Source organism: Amborella trichopoda, chromosome 4 (genome assembly GCF_054954075.1).
Source record: "Amborella trichopoda isolate Santa Cruz 75 chromosome 4, AtrichopodaSantaCruz75HAP2 v2.0, whole genome shotgun sequence".
Classification (NCBI taxonomy): Eukaryota; Viridiplantae; Streptophyta; class Magnoliopsida; order Amborellales; family Amborellaceae; genus Amborella; species Amborella trichopoda.
This window is the reverse complement of record NC_142339.1, coordinates 43,960,748-43,988,746: the sequence shown is the minus strand read 5'-3', so window position 1 is coordinate 43,988,746 and position 27,999 is coordinate 43,960,748. Positions and strand designations below refer to the sequence as shown.

Sequence of the window (27,999 nt, the reverse complement as noted above, 5' to 3'; positions counted from 1 at the left end):
GCTGAAGTTAAGGCTCCGAATGAACAGATCTATGCATGTTTCCATCAGTACATGCGCATTCCATGATTGGTTTCTCCTTGCATTCACAAGGATCCCCATCATTACAATTTTCAAGTGGAAGGTGAAACCCAGATACATGGAAGTACTTCACAAACAGTACAAGGCGACCATAACATGGCGAACTGGTCAGCCAAGTTTCAAGACTTAGAAGTAGGCCAAAAACTGATGTCATGAGGAAAACTTCCTGCAATATAGGAAACCATGTGACATTGATGATCATGTATCTAAGAAAGCTAAGCAATCTACAGATGACATACAGAAAACTTGTGGATAAGATGCACAGAAAGAAACATCAAAGAGATTGAACAGACTAAAACTGATTTCCTCATCTTCCCTAACCAAAGCCTCTCTTCCCCCCGCAATCCCCCTCCCCTCCCCTCCCCTGGATGGCATCACAGCACTTCCTTGATGTCCTTGGCTCCTGAAGTGAAGCCTGGACAAAGACATAGCAGCTCAGGTGATCAGCGTATCACCTTTTTAGATCCGTTCTAGTCTCTTGCTTCCTCAATGTAGTCTCAACAAGCTTGACTTTCTTTGTATTCTCACTATTAATAAGTGAAAGCTTTGCAACAGAGGACTTCAACTGCGAGATTTGAATGTCAGGTACAGGAATTTTCCTCCTTCCTGGTAGTGTCTGTCGAGGAGAGCTCGTCACACTGCCCGGAGACAGCGGAACGTGTCTTCTCAACCTCACACTCAAAGCTTCAATAGCAGAGTGTAAAGCATCAATCTCATGACTAGCAAACGTTTCTGCAGCAAACAAGAGAGTTGCATTTAGTTGTGTGCCAGTGAGTGTGTGCATGTGCGCATGAGTGTGTGTGTGAGAGAGAGAGAGAGGCAATAGCATCGGTACTTGGTTAGAGTGTTGATGATTGCAACAGTCTCCAGTTCGTATCCTACTGTTGAACTACCCAGAGAGAGAGAGAGAGAGAGTAGAATCAGGCTTGGGCATACTTGGTTACAGTGTTGATGGTTGCAACAGTCTCCAGAAGGTGTTGATGGTTGTAACGGTCTCCAGTTCAAATCCCACTGTTGAACTACCCAGAGAGAGAGAGAGAGAGAGAGAGTAGCAGGCTTGGGCCTGACTGGTTTAGATGATTGCAAGGTCATCTCAAATTCGAACCCTACAGCTGAACGACCCAGGAGAGAGAGAGAGAGAGAGAGAGACCAATGAGAAATTAAAAAAGAAAGAATACCAAGTTCGGATTTGAACTCCCGTTCAGCTTTTGTAAGAGGTTTTTGTTGAATTCCTGGCAAGCTTCTGAGCACCTGAAGGCGCTCCACTAACTGCAGGTTAAACTCAAAAGCACGACCAATCCGATCCCTTATGTTTGGTTCGTCCTCCTCAGCATGGAGAAGATTCTGTTGGACTTCATGTAAACGCACAACCTGGTCATCTGTGATCTTCTTCAAGCGAGCCGCATGGTGATTCAATTCTACATATACCTATTCAGCAACAAGAAACAAGCATTAATTTCCACCAAGGAAGAAGATGACAATTTGGCAACTAAGCATTTTGTATGTGTGTGTGTTTGTTTACTGCTAAGCAATATTATTCTAATCTGGCAATATCTTTCCAGTAAGGCAATATTTGCTAAGTCCTGTGAATTTTGAGTGAAGGTGAGAAGATATAGTAGTAGCTAAAGAGCATGAATATTTTCATTACCTTATGGGCATATTCCACATACTTTTCATGGAGAATCTTGAAGTATTCATGAAGAGTGGATCGCCCTTCAATAGAATCCGGGGTCAATGATCGCAAACTCGGAGGGAGCTGAGGGATAGGGACATCTTTTGGACCCATGAGCAACTCTCTGCTAACTAGCTCAGGCAGCACTTCATCATTCTCAACAGTGAGATTGGGAGAGCCCTTTTCTCTCTCAACCTGAAAATATGCACTCAATCCTGTCATCTCCATCACCAAACATTCGAAGGATGATGTAAGTGCAACTGTCCACGTATTGCCAAAGGAATCAGCAATTGCCACAAAACCAGACAATGGGAATGGTTGAAGGGTCTCACTCTGATATGTGGTCAAAACAGGATGAACGGAAGGTGCTTCTCCAATTCTATTCTTTTCAATAGTCTGATCAGAGAATGGAAGAAAATGCAACATAATTGAGTCAACCCCACCCCTATGCAAACAATAGAATCTTTCAGGAATGAGAGGATCAGCAACCAGTGTGAGTGGAGAATCATTCAAAATATTGGAAGGCAATGCCAAGTCGACGACAGCCAATCTAAGCAGGGGAGGTGGGTCTCCAATCCAGACTGAGTCTGCCATGCTAGTGTTCAGGGTTCGTTGACTGGGATAAAGCTTGGCATTGTTGGGTTTCTCCGGGCTTGAATCACAGATCATTGCTACTGCTTCAATGATTCCTCCATTGTCTACACATAGACGAGGTGAACTTCCAAGGTTCCAAACTGGTTGCACTTCATCTGCCAGGGCATCGATTTGTATCTGCCCACTGCTCCAGGAAATGGCATTGACTGTGTCTTTGCTTATTGACCTGCACAGAAAGCTCACAGCTCGACCTTCGCACTCGGGCACCCGGCCATTGGCACTATCATCATTATGCTCATTGCAAATTTTATGAAAAGGGCCCTGCACAAAGAGAGGGAAGTTGGTTTCTTTCCAGAAAGGGAGAAGATACGAGTCCTAGAAGAGAACTCAAGAATCAGGTCATCAATGGAGAGATTTCCCATTTGCCAGTTTTAGTGGTGGTTCCAGGAGACTAACAGATAAGCTCAGCAGTATATAGTTAGAATAAACAAAAGAGATGAGTCTCAATCAGAGGACAACAAATTGTTCCCTAAATTGGATTAATATGAGATCCAAATATGCAGAAAGATGTACTTTCTCATAAAACTAAAAGAAAACCAAAACACTTTTAAGTATTTTAGTACATTACCATAAATTCTTTTACGTGTCAAACCTGTGCATGCTTCTGCAGAATTTTTTAATAAATGCACTTGTTATCTATTACTAATATTGAACATGACAGGGTAAGTAGAGAATGTCTGCAAGACACAACTAGAAGGAAAAGAGCAACATTCTAGAGAAAGAACTTTTTTTTTTTTTGATAATTAGAAAGACTAGAGAGTTTGTGATATGATAACACACTAGGTAATATATGAAACATCCAGAACATTAGAACCATAAACACAAGCAGAGGCCTCAAGAATCAATATCAAAAGAGTAAGTTGTCCAAATTGTATAGCAAATAATTTGCAGAAAAACAATCTTTCACAAGTAAGAACTGTTGCCCCAACATTTAACAGTACATGTATGTTACGAAAAATCTTTCTGCTCAGCATAAATTAGACACATAATGATCTTTACATTTAACACAAGCCCTAGATTTAAAATGGTACAAAAAAAAAGATATGGCTCTAGATACACCATGGCGAAAGTTCCAGATTCCCAAGCGTTCACTAACTCCATTTCCTGTTTTCAGCTCTGAAAGCATGAGAAAGTTCACACGACACCCTAGAGGAGCCTCAAATGTTATACATAATAGGGATCATTGCAGTAACAATACAAGCGACATGCAGGTGCAGTTAAAAACTTTAAATATATCACCCCTGTCCATAATGCCCAAATTACTAATAGGGGCATATAGGAGTAATGTTTCTCAAATATCTTTGCTTTTGTTGTAGAAATTGGCAATCAACCTAAACTCAGATACCAGCATTATAATTGTTTGCCATTTCCAGGCACGAAAACTTTCTATTCCTAAAAAGCACAACCGAAGACTTTTGATCACACACAGCAAACAAATATTTATACGACAAGCTAATGGCATGTGCCTTCCATGATATACCACGAATATTTAGCAATCGGATATATGTATTTATATTTTTATTTACCTTTTCGAGTAATTCAGTATTACTTCAATGCCAATTTTATTTCCATCTAATTTTTATTCAAACTCAAAATGGAACATGTACAAATGGAATCCGCTTAAAAAGAAAAAAAAATTGCATGCATGGAGATGCCCCAAGTAGCCAATCATAATTGTCATAATAGATTATTTTATGAGAAGCAAAGGGTTGAACTAGAGAATGCGGCTGGGGTCATGGTGATAGTACCACCTGAGCCCTAGTGAAAGGTCTTGACCACCAATCTCACTAACAAATTAAAAAATTGACTATTTCAAAAAACAGGTAGGGGCTCATCATACCTACTGACTTACCCAACAAAAGAAAAAGGGAAGGGTTAAACTAGTGCTGGTCCACACAGCAATGTTCAAAAAGAGACAAGATAAAAGGAAAAGAAATGGAACAACTACCGTTCCAACACCGCTTCATATATTTTATATTTGTAATATGTATAAAAACTACCCTAGGATGTTTTAGTTTTTAGAATGTACACTGAAGCATTTAGATAAGTTGGACGTTATAACATTATCATAGTACAAAAGTATGCATAAAGAACAAATTTACACTTGTGGGTCAAATCTGTCTTCACTCCCCTTAAACTGTTGAGACCAGGATGCCCAACTTGCTAGTAAGTTATTGCAATCTTTGTCACCCAAGTCTTTCGGTAAACAAGTTTGCAAGTTGTTCAGAGGTTCTCACATAATGGAGTACAGATAATATTTCAAGTTACATTGTCACACACATAGTGTCGGTCAACTTTAGTTTATTTAGTGCACTCTTTGAATACTAGGTTGGTTACCGTCTGGATGGCAGCCTGAATATCACAATGAAGTGTGATAGAACCTTGAAGATGAGCAACCATTTCTTTATGAAGTGCTTGCAACCACACCAGCTTACACGAAGTTGATGTCCTAGCTTGATACTTTTCTTCTGCACTCGTGCTAGCTACAGCAATTTATTCTTTTGCTATGCGTTGTAACAAGATTGTCGTCTACAAAAGTTGCAATAGCCAGTAGTGGATTGCCCGTCGAGACATGAACCTGCCCAATCTGCATTGGCATATCCGCATAGATCAATGTAATATTTGTTGTGCATGAGTATCGCTTTCGTTAAAGATGAATTTAAGTAGCCTAGGATGCAAATTAACTGCCTCAAGATGGCTGGTGCATGGAGCATGCATGTATTAGCTCACTGAGCTACATGCAAACATGATGTCGAGGCCCACAACAGTCAAATAGATAAGGCGACTCACTAATGGCTGGAACTTACCAACATCCTCCAGTAAAGCACCAGAATTAGTTCCGGTTGAAATTTGGATCCACTAGAGAGTCCATGGGATGAGCTGCAACTTACCTATTCCCTTTAGGAGATGTAAGGTACACTTGCGCTGCCATTTAAAAATTCCTCTCTTCGATTGTGCAACCTAAATGCCCAGAAAGTAATTAAGCACTCTCACATCCTTACTACAGAATTGCAAGAGCTGATACTTGTTTAAATTTTTGAATTTCTTTAGTATCATTCCTAGTGAGAATGATATCATCATGGTATAGTAATAAAATTGTCGGTCCACAGCCTTTGTTTCTTCACAAAAATGGACTAATTTGATGAGCTACTTGTGTATCCAGCACATACCATGGCTTGATTGTATCTCTCAAATCGTGCTAGGGAAGAATGTTTTGGACCATGGAGGGCTTTCTTAAGGCAACATACCAGACTTGTTGGTACCTTCCAACCAGGAAGTGGTGACTATTGCCTGTGGACTTCTTGCTGAAGATCCCTGCAGAGGAGAGTATTTTTAACATCCAACTGGAATAATTCTCAATTCTTATTTGTTGAAATAGAAAAAGAACCCGAACAGTTCCCATCTCAGCGACAGAAGAAAATGCCTCAGGGTAATTGGCTCCATAACACTAGGTAAAGCCCTTGGCCAAGAGTTTGGCTTTGTACTGGATCAATGGTACCATCAAGGAGCGGTTTAACCTTATACACCCGTTTGCATCCTATGACCTTCTTTCTTTTAGGTAAAGGAACTGGATCCCAGTTTTTGTTTTTCTCGAACGTCGGTATCTCATCATCAGTGACATTTGTCCGTTCAAGACGAGTAACTTCTTTCTAGAAGGTTTTTGGTTCTGAAAAAATGTTAAGGGAAGAAAGAAAAAGAAAATGCGAAGAAGATATACTCAAGTAGGAAACAAATTTCTCAAGTGAACAAGGGTTGCTTTTTTCTTCAGAAAATAAATAGATAAATCCTAATCCAACAGTGAAATATCTAGGTTGCGACCTAATTGCTCCAAATTGTCAAGAGCAGACAAGTCATCTTGTGGATCTACAATTCTACAAGTTCATTTATACGATTAAGCTTTTGTCGTAAGTCGGAAGGGAACAAGGCTCCTTTAACATGGCAACTAACTGGGGTGGCACAAATGGTCTAAAAGAAATTGGTGAAACAATATGATCAATTCCTTCAAACACATCAAATGATGATGTGGGATCCTTGGAGAAACATTCTCAAAACAAAGTGCTTTAACTTTTTAGATCATAATATTTATAGCTTTTTTGAGTGGAAGAATATCCAAGAAAAATGAACCTGATAGCTTTAGGATTCAACTTATCTCAAGTACTTTTTGGTAAGATGGACATAACAAGCACATCCAAAGACCCTAAGACACAATAGGTTTATGTCCAGTCAATTTTTCCAAGGGTGTAAACGTGACCTCAGAGCCTCGGACAATAATGGGTAACCAATGCAACTGGTAGTCTGGTAGACCACAACAATAAATCTTAGGCACATTCATAGTAAAGATAGTGGCATAAATTACCTCCAAGAGATGTCTACTCTTGCGCTCGACAACCCCATTATGTTGTGGACAGAAGGGAGATGTTTGATTAAGAATGTCATTTCCCTCAGGGAACTCAATCATATGCTGATTGCAAACTTTGTTCAATTCAAGTACAGCTTCATATTGGGTAACAACTATTTTATTAAAGCTTCAAATGCAAATACTATTTCATCTTTAGATCTAATAGAGGGTAATCCAGGTTGTACAAGATCAATCATCAATAAAACTAACAAAATACTCGTTACCAACAAAATCTGTAATATAGGCTAGACCCCATACATTAGAATGAATTATATCAATAGTTTGTGACATGGACTTTCATTATGCAAAAAATCAATACGTGATTCTTTGGACAACTGTTTAAAGGCTTCAACTAGGACTATAGGTGTTGGGAGAGGAAGTGGGATCAGGAACCTGGCCTAGAACAATGGCCAAAGTTCCCAACCCTTGGAACGTTTGGGAGGTGCCTGATATGTGTATTCAATGTATATAGGAGTGCCCTCTCTCTCTCTCTCTCTCTCTCTCTTGCCCCCTTGCTCTCTCTACATATACATACATACATACATATATGTGTGAGTGTATGTATGTATGTATGCATGTGGGATGGTAAAGCATCCACATTTGAAGGGTGCATAAGCTCCCTTCAATGGTTCAGATTGAACCTAGCATCATCCAACGGATACAAAATAGTTCCCTATTTTATTTTTATCTTTATTTAAGAGTTATATTTGTTTGAAATTTGGTGGGTAGATGCATATTTATATGGCACAAAAAATAACAATAATAAAAAAAATATTTTGAACATAAAATTGACCAAAACTGAATGTTTCAAGAGTATTCTAATAATTTTTTTGTTCGAAATATGTTTTTAATGTTATATCTTGTGCGTCATATAAAATGTATCTAATCACCAAATTTTAGATAAATACAATTTTTAAATAAAAATATAAAGTAAAAAAGAAAACTATTTTGTGGCTGTTGGATGGGGCGTTGTGCACCCTTCCACCATCCACATGATGTTGACATGAGACTTTCCTTAGAGTCTAGGCTCTAAAAATCAAATTAGAGCCTACCTTCAAATAATGTCAAGAAATGTGGTTTCAATACTGAAAATCATTGTGATAACCTTAAAATATATTGTCATCTTTATTTATAAAGTTTAAAGCTTCAAAAATAGTGTAGATCAACAAATCTATCAAAACTTGAAAATCTTGAAAATTAAAGGTCTAAAAATGCGTTCCAAAATACACTATTTCCAAAACTTGAAATCCATTTTTTTTCTCATGTCCATACATCTTGATGTCAAGATGATCAATTTGAGGATATTTGGGCATCAAAACAACCTCTTCTAGTGAAACTTTTGATGCAGGCTCAATTTGATATAGAACCTCGGCTCTATATAAACTTTTCCCATGTATATATAGGAAAAAGCTAACAAACACTTGGCACTATAATGATTAGTAATATAGGTGGAACCTCAGCCATCAAATCTTTATCAGATGCCTCAAAACATATATAACTATTTGAAATTTAGAATTTTGTTAAAAAATGGAATCAAAATGAAATTTTGGATGTGTACTAAAAAATAAGGCGCACAATAAAAAATATAAAACAAATATTTCTCAAAATATAAAATGACCAAAATACCCCTGAAAAATGACAGGGGTAATTTGGTTATTTTAAATTCTTGGAAGTAAATTTTTTCTATGGTGTACAATAGTGTTAGGTATGTATACCCAAAATTTCATCATAATCTGATTTATATAAAAAATATTAAAATTAAAATAGTGATCAGCATTTTGAAACACTCGATGAAGATCTGATGGCTGGGATTCCACCTATATTACTATTCATTATAGCTATCGGTGTTCGGCAGGTTTACTCGTATGCATATATATATATATATATATATATATATATATATATATGGAAAAAGCTAAGGTTAGCCCACTAGCTCATATGAACCCAGCGGCTCAGATTGAATCTGGGCCGATCTGACGGTCACGGATGTTCGTCACTGTTTGAATTTTAATTTTTTTTTTCTATAAATCCAAATCACTTGAAATTTTAGGTATGTGTTCTTCTCATCAATGTGCACCTAATAAAAATATAAAAAACATTATTCGCAAAACATAAAATGAGAAAAATACCTTTCGAGGGTATTTTGGTTAATTTATTTCATGTAAAATAATTTTTTGATTTCTTTCAAAGATTCACCTATTTTTTATGAACACACGCCTAAAATTTCAAGTGATTTGGATTTGTAAAAAAAAAATTACAATTCAAACACTGACAGACATTTGTGACCTCAGATCGGCCTGGATCCAATCTGGGCCATTGGGCTCATATGAACTCATATATGTTCATATGAGCTAGTGGGCTAACCCCAACTTTTCCCATATATATATATATATATATATATATATATATATATATATATATATATATATATATATATATATATATATGGGAAAAGTTGGGGTTAGCCCACTAGCTCATATGAACATATGAGTCCAACGTCCCAGATTGAATCTTAGCCGATCTGACGATCACGGATGTCCGATAGTGTTTGAATTTTAATTTTCTTTCTACGAATCCAAATCACTTGAAATTTTAGGTGTATGTTTATCAAAAATAGGTGAACCTTCGAAAAATATCAAAAAAATATTTTACATGAAATAAATTGATCAAAATACCCTCAAAAAGGCTCAGGGGTTATTTTCATCATTTTGTTTTTTCGTGAATAATCTGTTTTATATTTTTATTAGATGCCCCTTGATGAGAAGAACACACACCTCAAATTTCAAGTGATTTGGATCTATAGAAAAAGAAATAAAATTCAAACACTACCGGACATCCGTGATCGTCAGATCGGCCTAGATTGAATCTGGGCCGATCTGACGGTCACAACTTCATTTTATATTTTAATTTTAATTTTTTTATGAATCCAAATAATTTAAAATTTTAAACGTGTATTCTTCTCATCAAGGCCCACTTAGTAAAAATATTTTAAAAATAATTTGGAAAACATAAATTGATCAAAATACCCCCAAAACATTTCAGGGCTATTTTGGTCAATTTATTTCTTGCAAATTATTTTGATAGTTTTATTAGATTCTCCAATTTTTTAAGAATATATGCCTAAAATTTCAAGTTATTTGGATTGGTATAAAAAAAATTAAAATTCAAATACGAAATGAGGTTGTGACCGTCAGATCGGCCCAGATTAAATCTGGGCCATTCGGCTCATATGAACATATATGTTCATATGAGCTAGTGGGCTAATTTCAGCATTTTCAAACACGAAATGAGGTCGTGATCGTCAGATCGGCCCAGATTCAATCTCGGCGCTATCCGATTTTTTCATACGATGTGGATTAAAGACCGGCTGTCTGTCACAGATATAGCATGTTCGTGGCGGGGTTTTATTCACACAAATTTGACGCAAAAAATATACAAGGACCGCCACGGTCCCCGTAGGTCCGTAACGAAGCAAAACATTGTAGCACTTCGTCTATAGGCATTTTTAAGACTTTTCCTATATGGATATATACAACCTTTTCAAAATGAAATTGATAACAGCCTACCGGTGATCTTTGGTGGTAGTCAAAAGTACTATTATGCGACCACTCCAACCTCCAAAACTATCTCGAAGTATTCCTTTTGTTTACGTAAGAAATCGAAAAAAAGTTGAAATTTTTTCAAATTAGGCAAAAAAATCTCGAAATGCCCCCAGCCGAAGGCATTTTTCTGCCCTCGGCCTCCTTGTCACAGGGTGCCGCCTAGGCGAGTGCCTAGACACATGGCGCCTAGTTGGCCCGCCTAGGTGCCGCCATGACATTTTGGCATCAAACTATGGTTCCATCAATTTCCCTACATCGTTACTCTTACCAAAGCCACAGCCTCAAACATTCCATTGTCACTCTTTAGGATGCTGATGTCGACAGTCAAATGGCTAGATTGCCTAATGAGAAACTTCCCAGGGCCAGTAGCCATAGGTGAACATAGGTTCTATCTAGTGAGATGAGATACAGTCTGCAAGTCCAAGAGGGTCTGGGTGTCCAGTTATTGGAATCTTATATAACCACCACCCTTTTTGGAAAATGGTCATGGCAGTTAATCACCCAGCAACTGTTCTTAGCTCTTCTCAATCCCCTTACCTGCATCAGGTCTGGTCCTATGGCATGCCTCCATCCTTGGAGTGAACAATATCATTGGAGCATAATAGGCAGATTTTGAAGTTAGAGAATCTTGGTTAGAAGCTTTAAAGGACAGAATTAGATCGAATATTATAGAGAGGGCCAGAAAACGAAAGTAGTTCAAGGCCGCCTATTCAACAGGGGACTTCTTATTAAACTGAAATGCCATTACAAGGTCCACTCCTATGTCCCTCCCGAGAACCACCTACTTGTTAGCGCTGGAACAAGGCACCATCTAAATTTTTATGGGTGCTCATATGGAAACTTGAGACCATCAGCCATAAGCAGAATTTTAGAAATAGTGTAGCAGCTTAACCACTATCTTACTTGATGCCGATAGGCATCGCAACATCAAGCTCAGATCATCCTAGAAGCCCCAAACTCTTCAACCAGACAAGTCGCCATGTTGATGGTTGAGGGATACTGAAGAACGTCATAAATTAGGCAAATAGGTCATCCACGTGTCCCTGGAGACTGGAGCAAGAGTTTGCACAAGGTTTTGAGCTTTGTCTAGTCATCATCACATCATCGTTAAAGCCTTTTCCCAACTAATTGGGGTCGGCTACAGGAATCCTAGTCCATCATTCTATTCTATTAAAGGTCACACCCTCAATGAGGCCACACGTCCCTATATTTTTTCTTTCTACTTCCAACCATGTCTTTTTGGGCCTACCTCTTGCTTTTTTTTAACCTTCTACTTGAACTAACTCGCACCTCCTAACAGGAGTTGTACTGGATCTACACCACACATGGCCAGCCTACCTAAACCTATTGTCTCTCATCTTATCACCTCTTGATGCCACACCCAAATTTTCTCGAATGTATTCATTTCGAATTTTATCCCTTCTTGTCTTACCACTCCTCCATCTCAACGTCGTCATCTCCGCTACACTCATTCTATGGGTTGTTTTATTTGACTGCCCAACATTCTGCCCCATAAAGCAAAGCTGGTATCACAGTTGTCCTATAGAATTTTCCCTTCAGCTTCATTAGCATGTGGCGATCACATAAAATTCCGGTTGCACATCTCCACTTAGCCCACCCAGCTCTAATTCTATGTGCGACATCTTCCTCAATCTCTTCATTTTCCTAGATTATTGACCCAAGATATCGAAAGTGCGCTCTTTGTGGTATTTCCTGGTCGTCAATTTAACTACTTCCTAGTCTCTACTCCTATTATTAAACTTGCATTCCATATACTATGTCTTAATCCAGCTAATTTTAAAACCTTTAGATTTTAGAGCAAACAAGTGTTTTAACATTATGTTTATCAATTACGCTTCACAATTATTTGGATAACACAATTAGGGTTGCATGTATAAGACCACTACTTATCTACGAAAACAAGAAAATAAACACATGATAAATGAATTATTTTATGTGGTATAGTTCATCAATTTGTGCATGTCTGAATTAGTCTCACCATAGTGCAACTTGATGTAGTGGTCAACTAAACAAAAATGAAAGTGGTCATTAGCTTCCTACGAGAGAAATTAAAATATCTCACGAAAGGTCATAATCATCATCTAAGGCAACACATGGGTCCCATAAAACCAAAACACTAAGTCTTAATTGAGAATAAGGCAATTGTAACAATAAAAGGAACCCACACCAAACCTAGGATTTATGAAATCCCGATAAATAATTGGAATCGGTGGAAGCAATTATAATTTAGTTAGCTTTGTCTAGTATTTATCTATTTATTTTTGGATTTCTCTTCTTATGTATTTGCTCTAGTTTATTTTTATTGAAAATGTGGATGTCGGGCAAGCTTTCTATGCTTTCCCTACAGCATAAAGCTTATATGCTTCCCTTTATTCAACCGTCCATTTTGAACGGAGGGCTAAGATTGCCCCAATCACAATGTCACGTCTCTACAGTATTTTATTTTCAATTTTTTTCTATAAACTATTTTGACACTAAATTTTGGACATCCAATTCTCTATTAAACTCACACCAGCGAAAAATATTAAAAAAACATTTCCAATAAAATAAAATGACCAAAATACCCCTGAAAGTTTCAAGGGGTATTTTGGTCATTATATTTTATCAAAAAATTATTTTTAATATTTTTTATAGGTGCGCCCCAATGAGAAGATGGTACATACCAAATTTCATATTCATAAAATTTGTATAAATAAAATAAAAATAAAATACTTTGAGACATCGGATCTAAGATCAAACGGTGAGTGGCTCTCTTGATCAAAATTGGACGACTGGATGGAAGGAGAAGCATAGATCTTCTATGCTGTAGGGGAAGTATAGAAACCTTTCCCTGTTTTTAAGGGAGGTAGACATGACTTTCTCTTATAAACTTTAGTATTGATAATAAATAACTGAGGATTTTAAATGGAGAGATTTTCAGGAATATTAGAAAGAAAAACACTCATGGACAAGAATTCAGTCACACTTAGGGGCCGTTTGGATACCTGGAAATATATTGTCTGTGAAATATATTACAGGCATAATACATTACCTGCAAATGGATTATCACTGTTTGGGTAGTATTTAGATGCAACTTGGGAAATACATTGCTACTGTTTGGCTATATCTGGAAGAAATATGAGAAATGCATTACCATCCAAATATGAAAAATATGGCTATGTTTAGCTAACATGATTAGACCTTGGTTTCAACAGGATAAGTCATTGGAATAATATGATTGGAATAACATGATTTTATTGTGATAAGCCTTATTTTTATTTATTTTTTATAGAAGTCTTTCAAATGTCTCTCTATATATAATTTCAAATAAGCAATACATTTATGATACCAAAATCAAAATATTTATGGTACAAGTTAAAAAATGGGAAGAAGTTTGATTAATAAACTAGAAGGTTTGGTAATTGCAGTAGAAAAATTTGAAGCATTGGAGGAGACTAAAGAGATATTTTATTTCAATTAAGCTTTTACTGATCTCTTATGAGGATTATGCTGTGTGAAATTTTTTATTATGACTGTGTTGTGTAATTTCTCATCGATTACAAATTATTATTTTTATTATTTATGTTTTTATACGAGAGCTGATGGCGAGCTACAACCCAAATTGGGGATAGAAGGATTTAGAAATTTTTTATTATGATTGCAAAAATTAGGGATAAAAGGATGTATAAATTTTTTTATTATGATTGCAGTAGAATATTGTCCCTCATCAAGTTCTACAACTGTTCAAATCAATTTAGATTTCCTTTTACTTTCACCTACCAATTATTAAAAAAACAATTGTTTTTATATGAGAGTCAGATGAGAGCTACAATCCAAATTGGAAATAGAGGGATGTAGAAATTTTTTATTATGATTGCAGTAGAAAATTGTCCTCGTACATATTTTCAAATCAATTTAGATTCCCCTTTTCATATCCCCTACTTTCACTTTCTACTTACCTTAATAATTATAAGCTACATAATTATAAGCTACAGCATGTACTTGAGAGAGGGAAATGTTTTTTTAAGCGGCGACAGGACAGAGAGACGCACGTAAAAGATTTCCAAAGATTACCCGTCAACCTTGAAATATATTTTTCACCCCTCACCGCGCGTAATGGATTTCATGATTTTTAGGGAAATCTCGGGTAATGTCTTTCGATTTCCTTACTATTAAAGTGTACCCAAGCAGTGTAAATGTCATATTTCCTTGTAATCTATTGTCATGTACTAGATTTCCACGTAGCCAAACGGCCCCTTAAAAAGAGAGAGATTTCACACAAAACTTTGACTGCAGTAATAAACTCATATAACTCAATTACTGCCCGTATTATAGAAATAGACTTCATGCATACATATAGTGTGATTTCTATTGTCACTAGGCATGTGCAAGGTGCACATGCTGTAATTAAAAAAAAATGTGTTTTACATCAATAATTGTACGAGCAATACAAAGACACTCCAACAGAAGAATGACCAATGTTGCGGCACACGCTGCCAGTAACAATTTACTCAACCAAGGGAGAATGTAACCCCGGCTTTCACTTGAGCATTGGCCAACATCCTGAGCCCAGAATGTGATGCTGGAAGGATATGGTTATCTTCATATGCATAGTCGAATTGACTTTCACAGCAGAGCGTCTCCGCATCTCTCCTTGGGTGTCAGCTAGGTCTGTTCCGGTTTCCCTAAAGACTTAGTAATATTAGGAATCAAATTTTAAAGACACACCACAATAATAATGTTGTGTTAAGATTGTGATTTTACTCTTATAGTCATATTATTCTTTAAACATGGCACTTCTGTCATTTGTAGCTGCTAACTTCCATATGTAATTTACATTTCTTTACCTCCTATTGTGATGCACTCACATGGGATGACCGCCATTGGACAAAGGCAGCACTAGGAAGCCCCATTAGATAATCTCATCTTCCATTCGCTTTCGTCTAAATTTTATTTCTGGCACATAAGTGTGGGATTTGAATTCAATGAAGGCTTGCAATGAAAAGCACCTAGGCTAAAATGCTAGGCGGGCACTAAAGTCTTCCATACTTTTTGCAATTTTTGAGGCAGCCCTTCTGTCTTGCACACACCTTAAGATTAGCATTATGCCTTTCCTCGCACCTTACTTTTAAGCTTCAAAGTAAAGCGAAGTACATCAGCGCTCCGACCAACACATATACCTCCATGAAGGCTCTACTTTGGGTGCTGAAGCTTATGATGTACGAGAGGACTATCCCAGTCAGAGACAACCTCAAACTGAAGCTTCTGTGTTTGCACTGTGGCCCTCGTTCCTACAAACCTGCTTTCAAGATTCCTTCACAAGTGTTCCAAAAATTAGGACTTTGCAATAAACTGTTCTACTCTCTACAAATGTGTAATGCCTTTCTGGGGTAAAGGGCTATGTTCATTTGTGTGCGTTACTTTTTTTCTTTTTCTTTTCCTTTTCTGAATGATCATTTGTGTGTTGATTTTGCTTTCATATACAGAGATTAAGCCTTATGCTGAAAAACTAATTCTCATGTGCAAATATTACATTTCGCTCATTCTCATCTTAGAATTTTGTTTACTAATCTAGGAATATAAGAAAGATCATTCATAAGAAAAATAACAGAATGTGTTAAATGCGTTATTTCTTTTCTGTTTTTTTTTTTTTGTTTTGATGAGCAACAAGAGTACATACTATTTCTTGAGATCCAACAGTACATAATCTATCAGAATGGGCATATAAGCCTTAGAAACATGAGCATTTAGTATGAGCTCAAACTCGAACCAAATGGCAAGAAGTGAATAGGCACCAAATGTAAGGGAAATGCAACAACTGCTCATTTTTATGAAGCAACATTAAAACATAAACAGTAAAAAGTCTTTCTGGTCACCCTAAAAAAGTTTATTGTACTAACAGATTGCTAGTGCACACACTACACAGTAAGGATTCATACCTGCAATGAAAGAGAGACATCAAATGAAGCATATGGATGGGCCTTTAATGTCGACAAAGTGCCTTTTCCAGCATTTTGATCATTCAAATCTGGAAATGTTGCTTCTAACCAAGTGATGGCCAAACTCGAATTATTAACAGCTCTAGAGTTGGCTGATTTTAATCCCAATGTATGGGCGTCTTTATAGATCTCTTCAATGGAAGCCCGATTATAAACACTGTTCCATTAAAAAAAAATCCTAAATATTCAATTTTCCAATGACAAAGACCTGAAAAATTAAACATCTTGAGTTGAGGAAAATCAAATACTAACATACTAGAAGATTACGCATCACCTTTCTTGTGCATCAAGGACAAAAAGATAGCACATATTACCTCAAAAAAGATAGCACATATTTTCCGTTTCATAATTAGGACAAGACAACTACAAATGCAGCACAATTATCTATAATACCTGCCAAAAGGGGCAATTGGGCAAATGGCATATGTTGAACCGTCAGCGAACACAAGAAAGACCTGATTATGAAATAAAAACCACTGCTTCAGTTTACTTCTAAATTATATCCAATTTTCCACAAAGCCAAAGACTAAAAAAACAGAGAACAAAGAATTAAAACAATATCTGACACATGAATGAAAATAAAATTTGAAGTAGGAAAACCAGATAGCGAGTACCACACCTTGTGTATACTGTACAGTGGAATAGATTTTCCAATGATTCACTCTTATCCCACCACCCACTCTCTAGCCAAGGAACTAGCAATCCCATCAGCCTTCTTCAGAACAAGATGAAAGGAGATATCAAATGAGTCACCTGTCTACATAAACCCCTAAGAAACATGAGGTAAAGTGAGGGCTGTTGCTTTGCTAGGGTCTAGGGGTGGAAATAAATAGGCGACTCTGCTTTGCAAATTTGGTCCATTGGAATTTGGGATTCGAGAAAGAGAGAGTAGTTAGATCTTGGGAAGGACACCTTGGCTTGAAGAAGTAGATCATGAGAGAGCTTGCTGCTTGAGCAGAGAGGGGAATGGGATGGATGAGAGAGAGAGGTTTGGAACTTATGACTGAGGTTGAGAGACTATTTGGAAATTTGTGTAAAGAAATGAATGCTCTCCCTTATTTTAGGGGCATGGAACAAAGGAAGGGACAACCAAAGTAAGTTAATGCTCACACTTCACACCCCATTCTAAGTGTAACATATAGGACGTTGAACCAAGTAAACCATAGAAAGAACACACACACACACACATACATTCATACATATATAAATGTATATATATATATAGAAAAAACTGCCAAATGCTATAGCGTTCAGTAGCGCTTCGAGATCTTATCATCTCCCCGCTGTCCATTCAAATAATATAGAATCGATGGTGAGGATTCATTTAAAAGCTCACTAGAAAGAGAACAAGGATTTAGCCTCCCATTCTCTCTCTCTCTCTCTCTCTCTCTCTCTCTCTCTCGCCCCCAACTCCATTCACCCTCCTGCTGTCTCCTCCCTTCAATCTCTTGCTCTCCGAAATTTCTTTCCCTCCCTCCCTCCTCCCTCTCACACCCTCAAACTCACCCTCTCTCCCATTTTCTTGCACTTCCTCATCCTCCCAGTCTCGCCCTCTCAATCTCTCTCCTGCTCCCGCTCTATCTCTCTATGCATACTCTCCATCTCCATTTCTCTCTACCAGCCGGAAATATCTCCCTTCCTCCCTCTACACTCCCTCCTCTCCCAACCTATCACCCTTCTTCTTCTTCCCCCACTCACCCTCCCAAACTCTCCCTCCCTCTCTCTCTCTCTCTCTCTCTCTCTCTCTCTATATATATATATATATATATATATATATATATATACCAGCAGAAAATCAGAGATCCCACATGCCCTGAATTAAGCTTCAAACTTGGTGCTCCAATTGAGCTTCAACACCATAATTGAGTGAAATGGTGTTTTAATTGTGCCTTAATCTACATAGACTCTCTCTTTTTTTTTGTTAATATGTTAATGGTCGGAATGGAGGGTGGGATGTTATGCTGAGGCATCAGCCCCCTAACCACCGATGCCCCAAACCATTCTCAAATCTCTCAGATCAAAGTAGATAACCTCATCCTCGACCAAGCCCCCCTAGTTGAGGATGCAGCCATCAACTACTTCAATAAACTCTTCACAGGACCTTCGGGCCCTAGACTGAGGATGGCCAACTTTTTCCTTCCAATCCATACCCCCCAAAGTCGCTGCATGGCTGGAACGTGCCTTCTCTAAAGAGGAAATCCTATGCGCCATTAAAGACCTTGGACAAGATCGAGCTCCTGGTCCAGATGGCTACCTGATAGCCCTGTTCAAACAATTCTGGCACACCTTTCATCCAGACATGCTTGCCCGATTTGCTGAATTCCATGAGAGAGGATCATCAATAAGGCAATGAACACGACATTCATCACCTTAATTCCCAAGGTCGAAGGCGCTGAAAAGCTTAAAGGCTTCCGGCCCAGTAGTCTCATACACAACTCCTACAAGATTTTATCTAGGGGCCTAGCCTCTTGATTGAAAATTGCTCTAGGGTGCGTTATCTCCCCCACTCAAGGGGCTTATGTCAAAGATTGCCAAAACCTCGACGTAGCGTTAGTAGCCCACGAGTGCATCCATTCGCACCATTGGCCAAAATTCCTAGGTGATCATCAAATTGGACCAGGAGAAAGCCTACGACCACCTAGACTGAGATTAGACGAAACTCTTAGCAAGATAGGCTTCGGCCGCCGTTAGAGATCTTGGATTAGAGTAAGTTCTTCCTTTTTCTGTCCTTATCAATGGCTCCCCTAGAGGTTTTTTCCCCTCTTCTAGGGGTCTCAAATAGGAAGGCCCCCTCCCTCTTCACCATTGTCATTGAAGTATTCAGCAGATCTATTTTTGGTATGTACCAAAGCGGTATTCTTAAGGGCTTCAGCATTACGAGAAATGGCCCGGAGTTTTCACACTTTCAATATGTCGACAGACACTTATATTCTAAGACGCCACCCTGCATCAGATTGACTACTACGACTTTATCTCAAATGCTTTGAAATGGCTATTGGCCTCAGAGTTAACATGGCCATATCCAAGATGATGGGTGTGTCACTAGAGAATCATGTATTATCTACCTCAGCAGACAGATGGGGTTGCAAAGCGGAAGACTTGCCATCGTCCTACTTAGGCCTGCCACTGTGCATTAACAAGCCCAACACTAGTCAATGGAACCACATTGTCAACAAATTTGATTGTAGACTCACGGGGTGGAAGGGCAGATTTTTATCGTCTGCAGGTCGCCTAACTCTCATCAACCCAATATTCTCATTTTCCAGATGTCCCTCTTCCATATGCCATCCTCGGCGGCCCACCACCTAGAGCAACTCATGAGGAACTTTCTGTCGGCAGGAGAGGAGGGGAGAAAGTACCACCTGATCCCCTGGGCCAAAGTTTGCATTCCCAAGTCCCAAGGAGGCTTAGGCATTTGCAGTCTCAAATCCAACAATCTAGCCCCTCTTGGCAAATGGTAGTGGTGCTTCTCCACCTAGGAGAATCAACTCTAGCAAGAGGTCATCCAACATAAATAGTGCTGTGTGGAATCAACTTGGCTTCCAGATGGTAGGGTCACTGGCTTTACTTCAGGGCCTTGGAGATCTTTGCTTTGCAGCCTTCCCCTCTTTGTTAGAAATACCCGCTTCCGTCCTCTGGCTGGTCATAGAGTTCGCTTTTGGTTCGATCTATGGCTAGGCCACTCAACCCCTCAAGGAAAGGTTTCCCCACCTATTTCTTCTAACCCAGAACCCCGAGACCACAGGAGCGGACAGTATCCAGGCCTTGGGCCCTAGTAGGGTGTGGAATCCCACTTTCAGAAGACTCCTGTCAGACCAAGAGGTCCCAGAATTCATGGCTCTCTTATCCCTACCACGTTCAATCTTCCTCACACCCTAGGGACTGATAAGAACGTCTGGTCATTCTTAGTCTCACCCTTCCACAACACTCTTCTGTTGCCCTCTATTTAGCCACTAGATACCCCTCCATTGCGACCAAAGCCTGGTTTCCTCTTGTCCCTCCCAAAATCTAAATTTTCAATTGGACCACCATTATCAAAAGAGCCCCATCGACCAACCCCAATGAAGGGGATTGCAAATGCCAAACAGATGTATCATGTGCACCATGGAGGAAGAGGCAAACGCCCATTTGTTCCTCAACTGTGACATAGCCAGCACCCTGTGGGGGAACATACTCTAGCTTTTTGGTTAGTTGTAGGTGACTCCACATTCAATCTCCCAAATTTTTCCGTCCTTTCTTTCTCCACCATGGTCCAAATCTGGCATTGCCCTGTGGCGGGCCCCCGTGGCTACCACTCTTTGGGTCATTTAGATGGACCTTAAGAACAGAACCTTTCATGGAAAGAAGGCTGTCATCGAAGCCCTTATAGACAGGGTCAAATCCTTGGTCAACTTCTGGGCAAAGAATAGCAAGCTTTTCCAACATTGTTCCCTCTCAGACTTCCACCAAAATTGGAGCAACCTGTTGAACTCAGGACTGCACATACCTCTCGCTCCTCACTCTGGAGGCCATCTGAGCAAGGTCAAGTACAGTTCAACTTCGACGGTTGCTCCCTCGGCAACCCAGGCTCCACCGGTATGGGTGGCATTTTCAAGGTTATTAATGGTGTTACCCTCTTCTCCATCTCCCGCTTCATCAGCCACACCAATTCCAATGTTGTCGAGGCCTTGGCCCTCCTCAAAGGACTTCGCAACTTCAACTCCACTTAGGATCCCACTTTGATCATCGAAGGGGACTTGAAGAATGTTATAGCCTGGGCTTCAAGATCCTCCTCCTGCCCTTGGAGTCTGGACCACATCATTGACGAAATTTTCCACGTATGCAGGGATATTCACATCGTTTGGTATCATACCTGGAGGGAAGCCAATGCTACAACCGATACCCTCGCTAAGGACGGAACCGTACAGCAGAACACACAGGGGAGTTTAGGGCACCTTTTTTAGCAATAGATCCCCACCTTTTGTTTTTCCTTTCGGCAACCATTTTTGCTTGTATAGCATTTCTTGGGCCCCCTAAGGTGTTTTTGTATATGAGCACCAGGAATAAGGGTGCCCTCATCAAGCTTCAAAGCCTTGATTGAGTGAACTCGTGTCTCCAGTGTGCCCTAATCGAGTGAACAGGGCCCTCATTGTAACCTCAATCAATGAGATAAATCACTTGTATTTGCATAAAAAAACAAATAAAACTGTGACTAAAGTAAATCACAGAACATAGTGATTGTTTGTGATTTACTTCCTATGTCACAGAATTTTCACTGTAATTTGTAAAAGAAAAAAATATGCGATTATTGTCTAGGAGAGAGTAACGAGCCCCCTTTATTAGTGAGAAAGGGTGAGGAAGAGAGCAAGGGCTGGTGATATAGTGGGAAAAAGAAAGAGGCGATGGAGAGCCTAGAGAGAGAGAGACGGAGGAGCAAGATACAAAGAGGAGAAAGAGGGTGGAAGAGATTTCAATGGAAAGTGTAAAGAGAGCGAGAGGGTGAATAGGCATTTTCTCTCTCCATCTAGTAAGAAAAATAAAGCATCCCCATCGTCCATTTTTTAAATTTGCATGGACAGTGGGGAGGTATGAGGGCTCCACTGCAACCTAAAAGATTGAACATTTGTTAGCTTTTTCCTATATATATACACATAATGTAATCATTTTAACTCACAAGCCTCTAGACCAATATAGGCTCAACGGCCTAGATTGAAGCCCACAGAAATAGATGGCCAGTGTTGCAGGTTAGACATGCTTTTTTCTTCCTAGAAAAATGTAGAAGTCTGATAGACACAACTTTGCACACATGTACATATCATCTAGTCACTCCAAATAAAAATTAAAAAGGATACACATAAATAATGTGAGCAAAAAATGTATCATTTTTGGTGAATATAGGGTATCCAGATCATCGCTAGTCCTTCAATTCGGCTCATCCAGCCTTTACTATTCAATACCATATGGGCCTATTGAATAGAAAAGGCTGGATGACCCGAATTGAAGGATTAGCAGTGATCTAGACCCTATAGTCACTATATATATATATATATATTGCAAAGTTGTAGGCTTATCTTTTTCATCAAATGAAAGGTAGATGTATCTTTAGATTTTTAGTAAGTCTATCCCATGTTTTTAATAAGGGGATTGTATACTATGAGACCATTTATCTTTGTTACAAGGAGGTTACAATTACTCACAACCATTAGATGTCCAAGTGGATGGCTTGAGGTGTTTTATGATTATTATTATTATTTTGAACTTTTGAGTCTAGTCAATAGTACTCTTACAACCACCCGATTTGAAATCTGATGGACAAGAGTGATTGTAACGTGCTTGCACCAAAAGTAAATGGTCTCTTTGTGTATTTTTCCTTTAATAAGCCACAGAGAACAAGGGTGGCAATGCTAGCCTCCCATTTTGATTCTGCTAACCATTGTTTTCTCTTAATTTTAGCTCCAACCGGCCTCAAGACCGACCCACATTGACTCGTGGGATCAGCTGGATGGGCCCCGATTTATCCCATAGCCAATGCCTCAGGCTTGGGCAGGTCATTTGGGTCATGTTGGCCAAGCAGGGCTTGGGTCAAGGGCCTTACCTGACAGGCCTAGCCCAGGTCAACATTAGTCAGTCCGCACCTGCCAACTTCTCTTTGGGATTAAAAATACTACCAAACAACCTCAAAGAGAACTATATCATTATCCTGCCAACACAAGACGGAGAAGTACGGGAGGTGGGACACCAAATATGGAGATGAACCACAGTCAGGGTTGTTATCCAGAGTTTCCAGCCACCCAAACAACCAGGATACCAAACAACCCCAGCACCCTAAGGCGCAAGATAAAATGATTCAACTGTAAAGAGCCCAAGAACCTAGCTCTCATAATGGAAGTCCAATCTAACCTACCCTACAGAAATTGCCTCAACATCCCCCTCGTCAAGGTCCTTCATATATCAAAGACATATGACATCCCTAGCACCATAGTTTCAATAAGCAAACCGCCCAGCGCTTGGGCGGCCGCCTAGGCAGATATCCCTTGGTGCCCGCCTGAACCAGCCTAGGCGGCCGCCCAAGGGCGGAAATGCAGCTCCGTGAGGGTATTTTTGGATTATTTGTTTAATGCGAAATAGGAAAAATTGTGGTTTTTAGGTTCATTTGAAACCTAGAACCCATTAGAGGCCATTTTAAAGAAAGAAAACCCAAAAAACAAAAATTTTCTACTGGGCCACCCACGTTCTGGGCGCCCGCCTAGGCGCTAGGCGGCCTGGACCCTCTCCCGTCCGCCTAGGTGCCGCCTAGCGCTTTTTGAAACACTGCCTAGCACAACCACATTTTCATCCAGCACCTAGCCTTAGGGTCAACTAACAAAAACATGAATGTTGAAAACAAACTGTGATTTTAGCCTATCCCAGAAACAAATGTCATCTGAAAATGTAATTCTACTACCATACCTAAATCTTAAACCCAGTTTCCTCATAGACCTCATGACAGACATACGCACCCCCAACAATCCTTTGCTAGAATACCTCTGGAAGCCTTCTTGAATCGAGTTTGACCAGTTTTAACAAGACAATAACACCATCCTCGAGCCATCTGATCCACCACCTTGCCTCCCATATTTACAAACTTCATCCACTTCACTGTATGGAATTCATGTCCCTTCCTTTCATCTTGCAACAGAACCTCCTACCAACGAGCTTAATGATCAAGTCAACAAAAACCTGGAATGTTGGTAAAAATTGGCTAGAGTGGTCACTATTATGTACCCAGAGTGGCCTTCATCCAGAAGCCCCTGGCACCCAAGAGCAAGAATTTCAAAAGGAATTCATAACAGAGATGCCATGTAATCACCAAAGGAAGCCTGAAAAAGTAAGGCCATGAATTAGGGTATCGGAAGAGTAACATCGCAAATTTTTTAGCGACTCCACATATATAACCTAACAACCTAACCTAACAACCTATACTCACAGTAAGTAATGGACGCAATGGTCTTGTAAAGGGTTAGCAACCCTCACAACTTAAGCATGAGGTCCTGTGGATATAACCTAGGCTACGGGGTTGCCTGAAACCTAACAAAACATTTGAACAATTAAGAAACGCAGTAATTGAGGAATGAACAAAATCATCATCTGAAAATGCATAATTGCTAGACTTAACAGAAAATAAGATGTCCACTAGAACAGGTGGGCTGCCCAACGAAAGATCTTAAAGCCTTCACTTTTGTCTAGTGGCTCCCATATATCTTCTCAGAAGTCCCTTCAGTGATCAGATTGCGGCAACTCATGGTGAAAGAAGAACATAAGATGCAAATCTTTTTGATATCCACTAGAACAATAGAACGATCTCAAAGACTTCACTTTTGTCTAGTGGCTCCTATATATCTTCTCAAAAGCCCCTTCACTGATTAGATTGCGGCAACTCATGGAGAACGAAAGGATCATGAAAGAACATAAGATGCAAATCTTTTTTATGCAATAAAACTAGTTCAATGGGCTTATCAAAAGCCGGAATCCAATCATGAAATGGTAATATATTAGGCAAGAGTTACCAATACTACATGTAGAACTAAGGAAAACATCTCAAATCAAGGAAATCAGAAACAAGTTCAAATAGGACTTACAGTAAATCTGTCCCACAAGTGTTCGCCACCAAAAGAAAAAGCTACAGGGCATAATGACGTTGCACTATGGCATCTTGCAGGTTCCAATGGCTGCAAGTAATATTCCTGCTCTGGTCTCTCTAGGTCAGAGGACAAATCAAATAATCTGCGAAAATTAAAGTCAGAAATAAAGCTCCCAGGAGTTTGGAATACAAAATAATCCTGAGTGTAAAAATGAAATTACATAAGTTACAAATTTCCACATCTATGTGCACAGCTAACCAACCCTTATAGACATCTCTGAAATCATGCCCAGTTAGCAGCCTGAGTGAATTAATGTTTCACTAGAACAAAATGCCAAAAAAAATTATTATTTTAGGCACCAAATAGGTATCATCACATCATTTTTAAGATGTTTAGTCAGTTTTGACCTGATAGTATTGACTTAATATTGATATATTTGGAAATTCATGACATAAGCACTAGAGAATGCTCTTAATTTCAACAATAAAAAATATTTCTATATCAAATGCTTTTATAAACAACAGAAATAAGAAGGAAAATATTAACAAAGACATAAAGTATAGCAAGGACCAAGTAAATAATGGTATACCAAAAACCATCCCAAATCAATTGCTGGTGCTGTCTGTATCCCGCACATGCCAAATCAGTAAAACTCAAGACAATCCACTCTGAATGAACTTCAGGCTAACTTACAGTCTATAACCCAATCGCAGAAGGCCCAAACTTTTAGGGTTGACTTTTTTACATGTGTCATACAAATCAATAGTGCCACATTTGCAAGCTCCGACCTTCCAGACAGAATTTCGCTAGTAATGCTCAGAAAGACTGTTCCTGAGCTCTAACTGCAAATTTTTTTGAACTTTTTATCCCTTATTTGGCTGCAAATGAAAATGAATGTACTTTTTTATTTTTAATGCAGATGGCCATCTGTTGGATTTTCGCAAACTACATTAAAATCACTTAGTGGTTTAGGGCAGTTAGGCTGCAATTTTCCCAATTAGCTTTGCCTAATCGAACTCACCAAAATCCAAAGTTCAAATTAGAACTCAAAAGCAACTAAAAAATTGCTGAAACAAAACATTCAATTGACCTCACCAAATCCACTGGAAATCTGCCAAAACAAAACATCTCAAATTTTGGTACAGCAGAAGATTTTGGTTTGCAGTTACCAAAGCCAAGCCCAAAGTCGAAACTCACCAAAATCGACAATGAAACTTCGCTGAAACAAAACATCCCAAAATTTCAGTGAAATAACCAAGCCCCAAATAAGAACCCACCGATATCCACTCAAATTTTGGCCACCACTACAATACTCTCCTCTATGTTTGCTCTCTAATTTCTGAGAAAGAAAACTGGAAAAAAATAAAAAATAAGCATGAACAGTCACTGGTTAAACTGGCGTCCTCTCATCATCTTTCTCCATAATGCTCACACTCTTTCTTCTAGTTTCTCCTCTGAAACCCTAACCCTAACTCGAACCATAATTTCTCTTCCTATTTTTCATCAGCAGCATCATCCTCTACTACCCTTGTGAATCATCTCTGCGCACAAGAAAACCCAAATTTACTGCAAAACCATGGCCAAAATTGCTTTCTTTGCTCCATGAATGTCAAACCCTAATCTGTCCCTCCACGCATACAACTGTCTTTGACCATAGCTTCAATCGTAAACTAGATCTGCTAAGTTCAGATAGAGAGCTAGGTTTGATGCCATTACAAAGCAGCATTGAAGAGCACTGTGTGTGAAGGGGGGTTGATAAGAATGAATCCTAAAGGATTCAGATGTCCAATAGTGGTGAAAGCTTGGGGAAAGTAATTGAAAAAGAGAATAGCTTCCATAATTTGAATTAAGAGCTTTTGAGGTCAAGGCTTCTGATGATGGATTCAAGTAAATCAATGGCGGAGAATAAAGGATCGTGGACCAGGAGTTTCTTGACAGGTTTGATCCAAGAGGAGCCATTTATATTCACATGTGCAGTGTTTCCTCAGCTCAATTCATGTAGCTGATTCAGAGGAACTCAATTGCTCAAAAAAGGAGAAAGTCAGGGCTGGGATTACAAGAGGGGGAGAGTGGCACGGGCAAGGATGGTTGGGTGAGCGGAGGTGCAGAGAGGTAGAACACATCTCTCTCTGCAACCTCCCTCTTTCTTTCTCGTCAATCCCAACTGAATGGTGAGTTTTGGTGATCAAGAATTAGAGGGTAGAAGCTTTTTTTTTTTGTTTTTTCTTTTTTGATTTATGGTTTGGCCTCCTCTTTGTATGTGAACATCCATCCAGATGTGTTCTGGTATGCCCCAAGTGATTTGAGGTTTCTAGGCTAGGCTCTGTGTTGGCAGTAATATTATTTTACAAAGCGATACATAAGGCAGAAAATGTGATCCTCATTAATTGCGAATGGGCAAATAGTATTCTTGCATACAGAATCGCATGTACACATCATCAATAGTCAATAGAGATGCATAAGGGGTAGAAAGGATCTCCATCAGCAGCAACAGATTGAGGTCTTGGGAGATCCAATACTAGGACTAGGAGGTCAGGAGTATTTTTCTTTTTTGGGGAATGTTTGACTATGAGATATGAGTATTTCTGGGACACAGGAGGAAGGTACTTTTTGGGAAACTTTCTAAGATCCTTCTCCCTAGACGTTCAAGCTGTCACACCCACTCCTGGGTTTCTGCTCTTTTTAGAGACACAAAGGGACATAGTGTTGTTGCACCATGTGTGGTGCAAATTCCATAGGGCCATAGGTTTGTGGACTAGTTCCAGTCCAGTCCTGGTCCAATGGTCAATTGGAGATGTACAGCTTATATGATCTCCTGAAGATATCATTGAGAAGGACAGTGCTGGACACCAAGTTCTTAAGATCCTGTCATTTCCCTTCAGGAGCAAGGATTCACTCTTCAAAATCTTACGCAGCTTACATTGGTTTGTTCGGCTTATGGGAATTATGTGCACAACAATGAATAAAGAAGGGTCAACGAAACAATAGTCAGCAT

General features: G+C 39.1%; 1 protein-coding gene and 1 long non-coding RNA gene across 10 annotated transcripts in view; both read right to left on the bottom strand.

Annotated features, from left to right (window-relative positions):
• Positions 1–2: 2 nt before the first annotated feature.
• MOS7 (nuclear pore complex protein-like protein) overlaps positions 3–27,999 on the bottom strand; it is a 41,025-nt gene continuing 13,028 nt past the window's right edge. Inside the window, exons 4-10 of one of the 8 annotated variants that reach the window (XM_088865306.1) lie at positions 25,002–25,146; positions 16,798–16,859; positions 16,345–16,561; positions 2,083–2,665; positions 1,727–1,965; positions 1,015–1,506; positions 3–810 (exon numbers count right to left, since the gene is read on the bottom strand). In XM_088865306.1, coding sequence (XP_088721432.1) covers positions 757–810; positions 1,015–1,506; positions 1,727–1,965; positions 2,083–2,665; positions 16,345–16,561; positions 16,798–16,859; positions 25,002–25,146 — 1,792 coding nt within the window. In that variant the 3' untranslated portion in view covers positions 3–756. Of the gene's footprint in view, positions 811–1,014; positions 1,507–1,726; positions 2,666–4,741; positions 4,992–16,344; positions 16,562–16,797; positions 16,860–17,023; positions 17,599–25,001; positions 25,147–27,999 lie in introns of those variants that run through there. The other 7 variants (XM_020668201.2, XM_011625686.3, XM_088865304.1 and 4 more) reach the window with 7 other exon arrangements.
• LOC148782482 (uncharacterized) lies at positions 14,707–16,338 on the bottom strand. 2 transcript variants are annotated; one of them, XR_016054539.1, is made up of 2 exons: positions 15,253–16,338; positions 14,707–15,090 (listed from the first exon to the last, which is right to left on the bottom strand). It is a non-coding gene; the product is annotated as an uncharacterized LOC148782482 (long non-coding RNA). The 2 variants fall into 2 exon arrangements; XR_016054538.1 differs by having other exon boundaries at positions 15,274–16,338.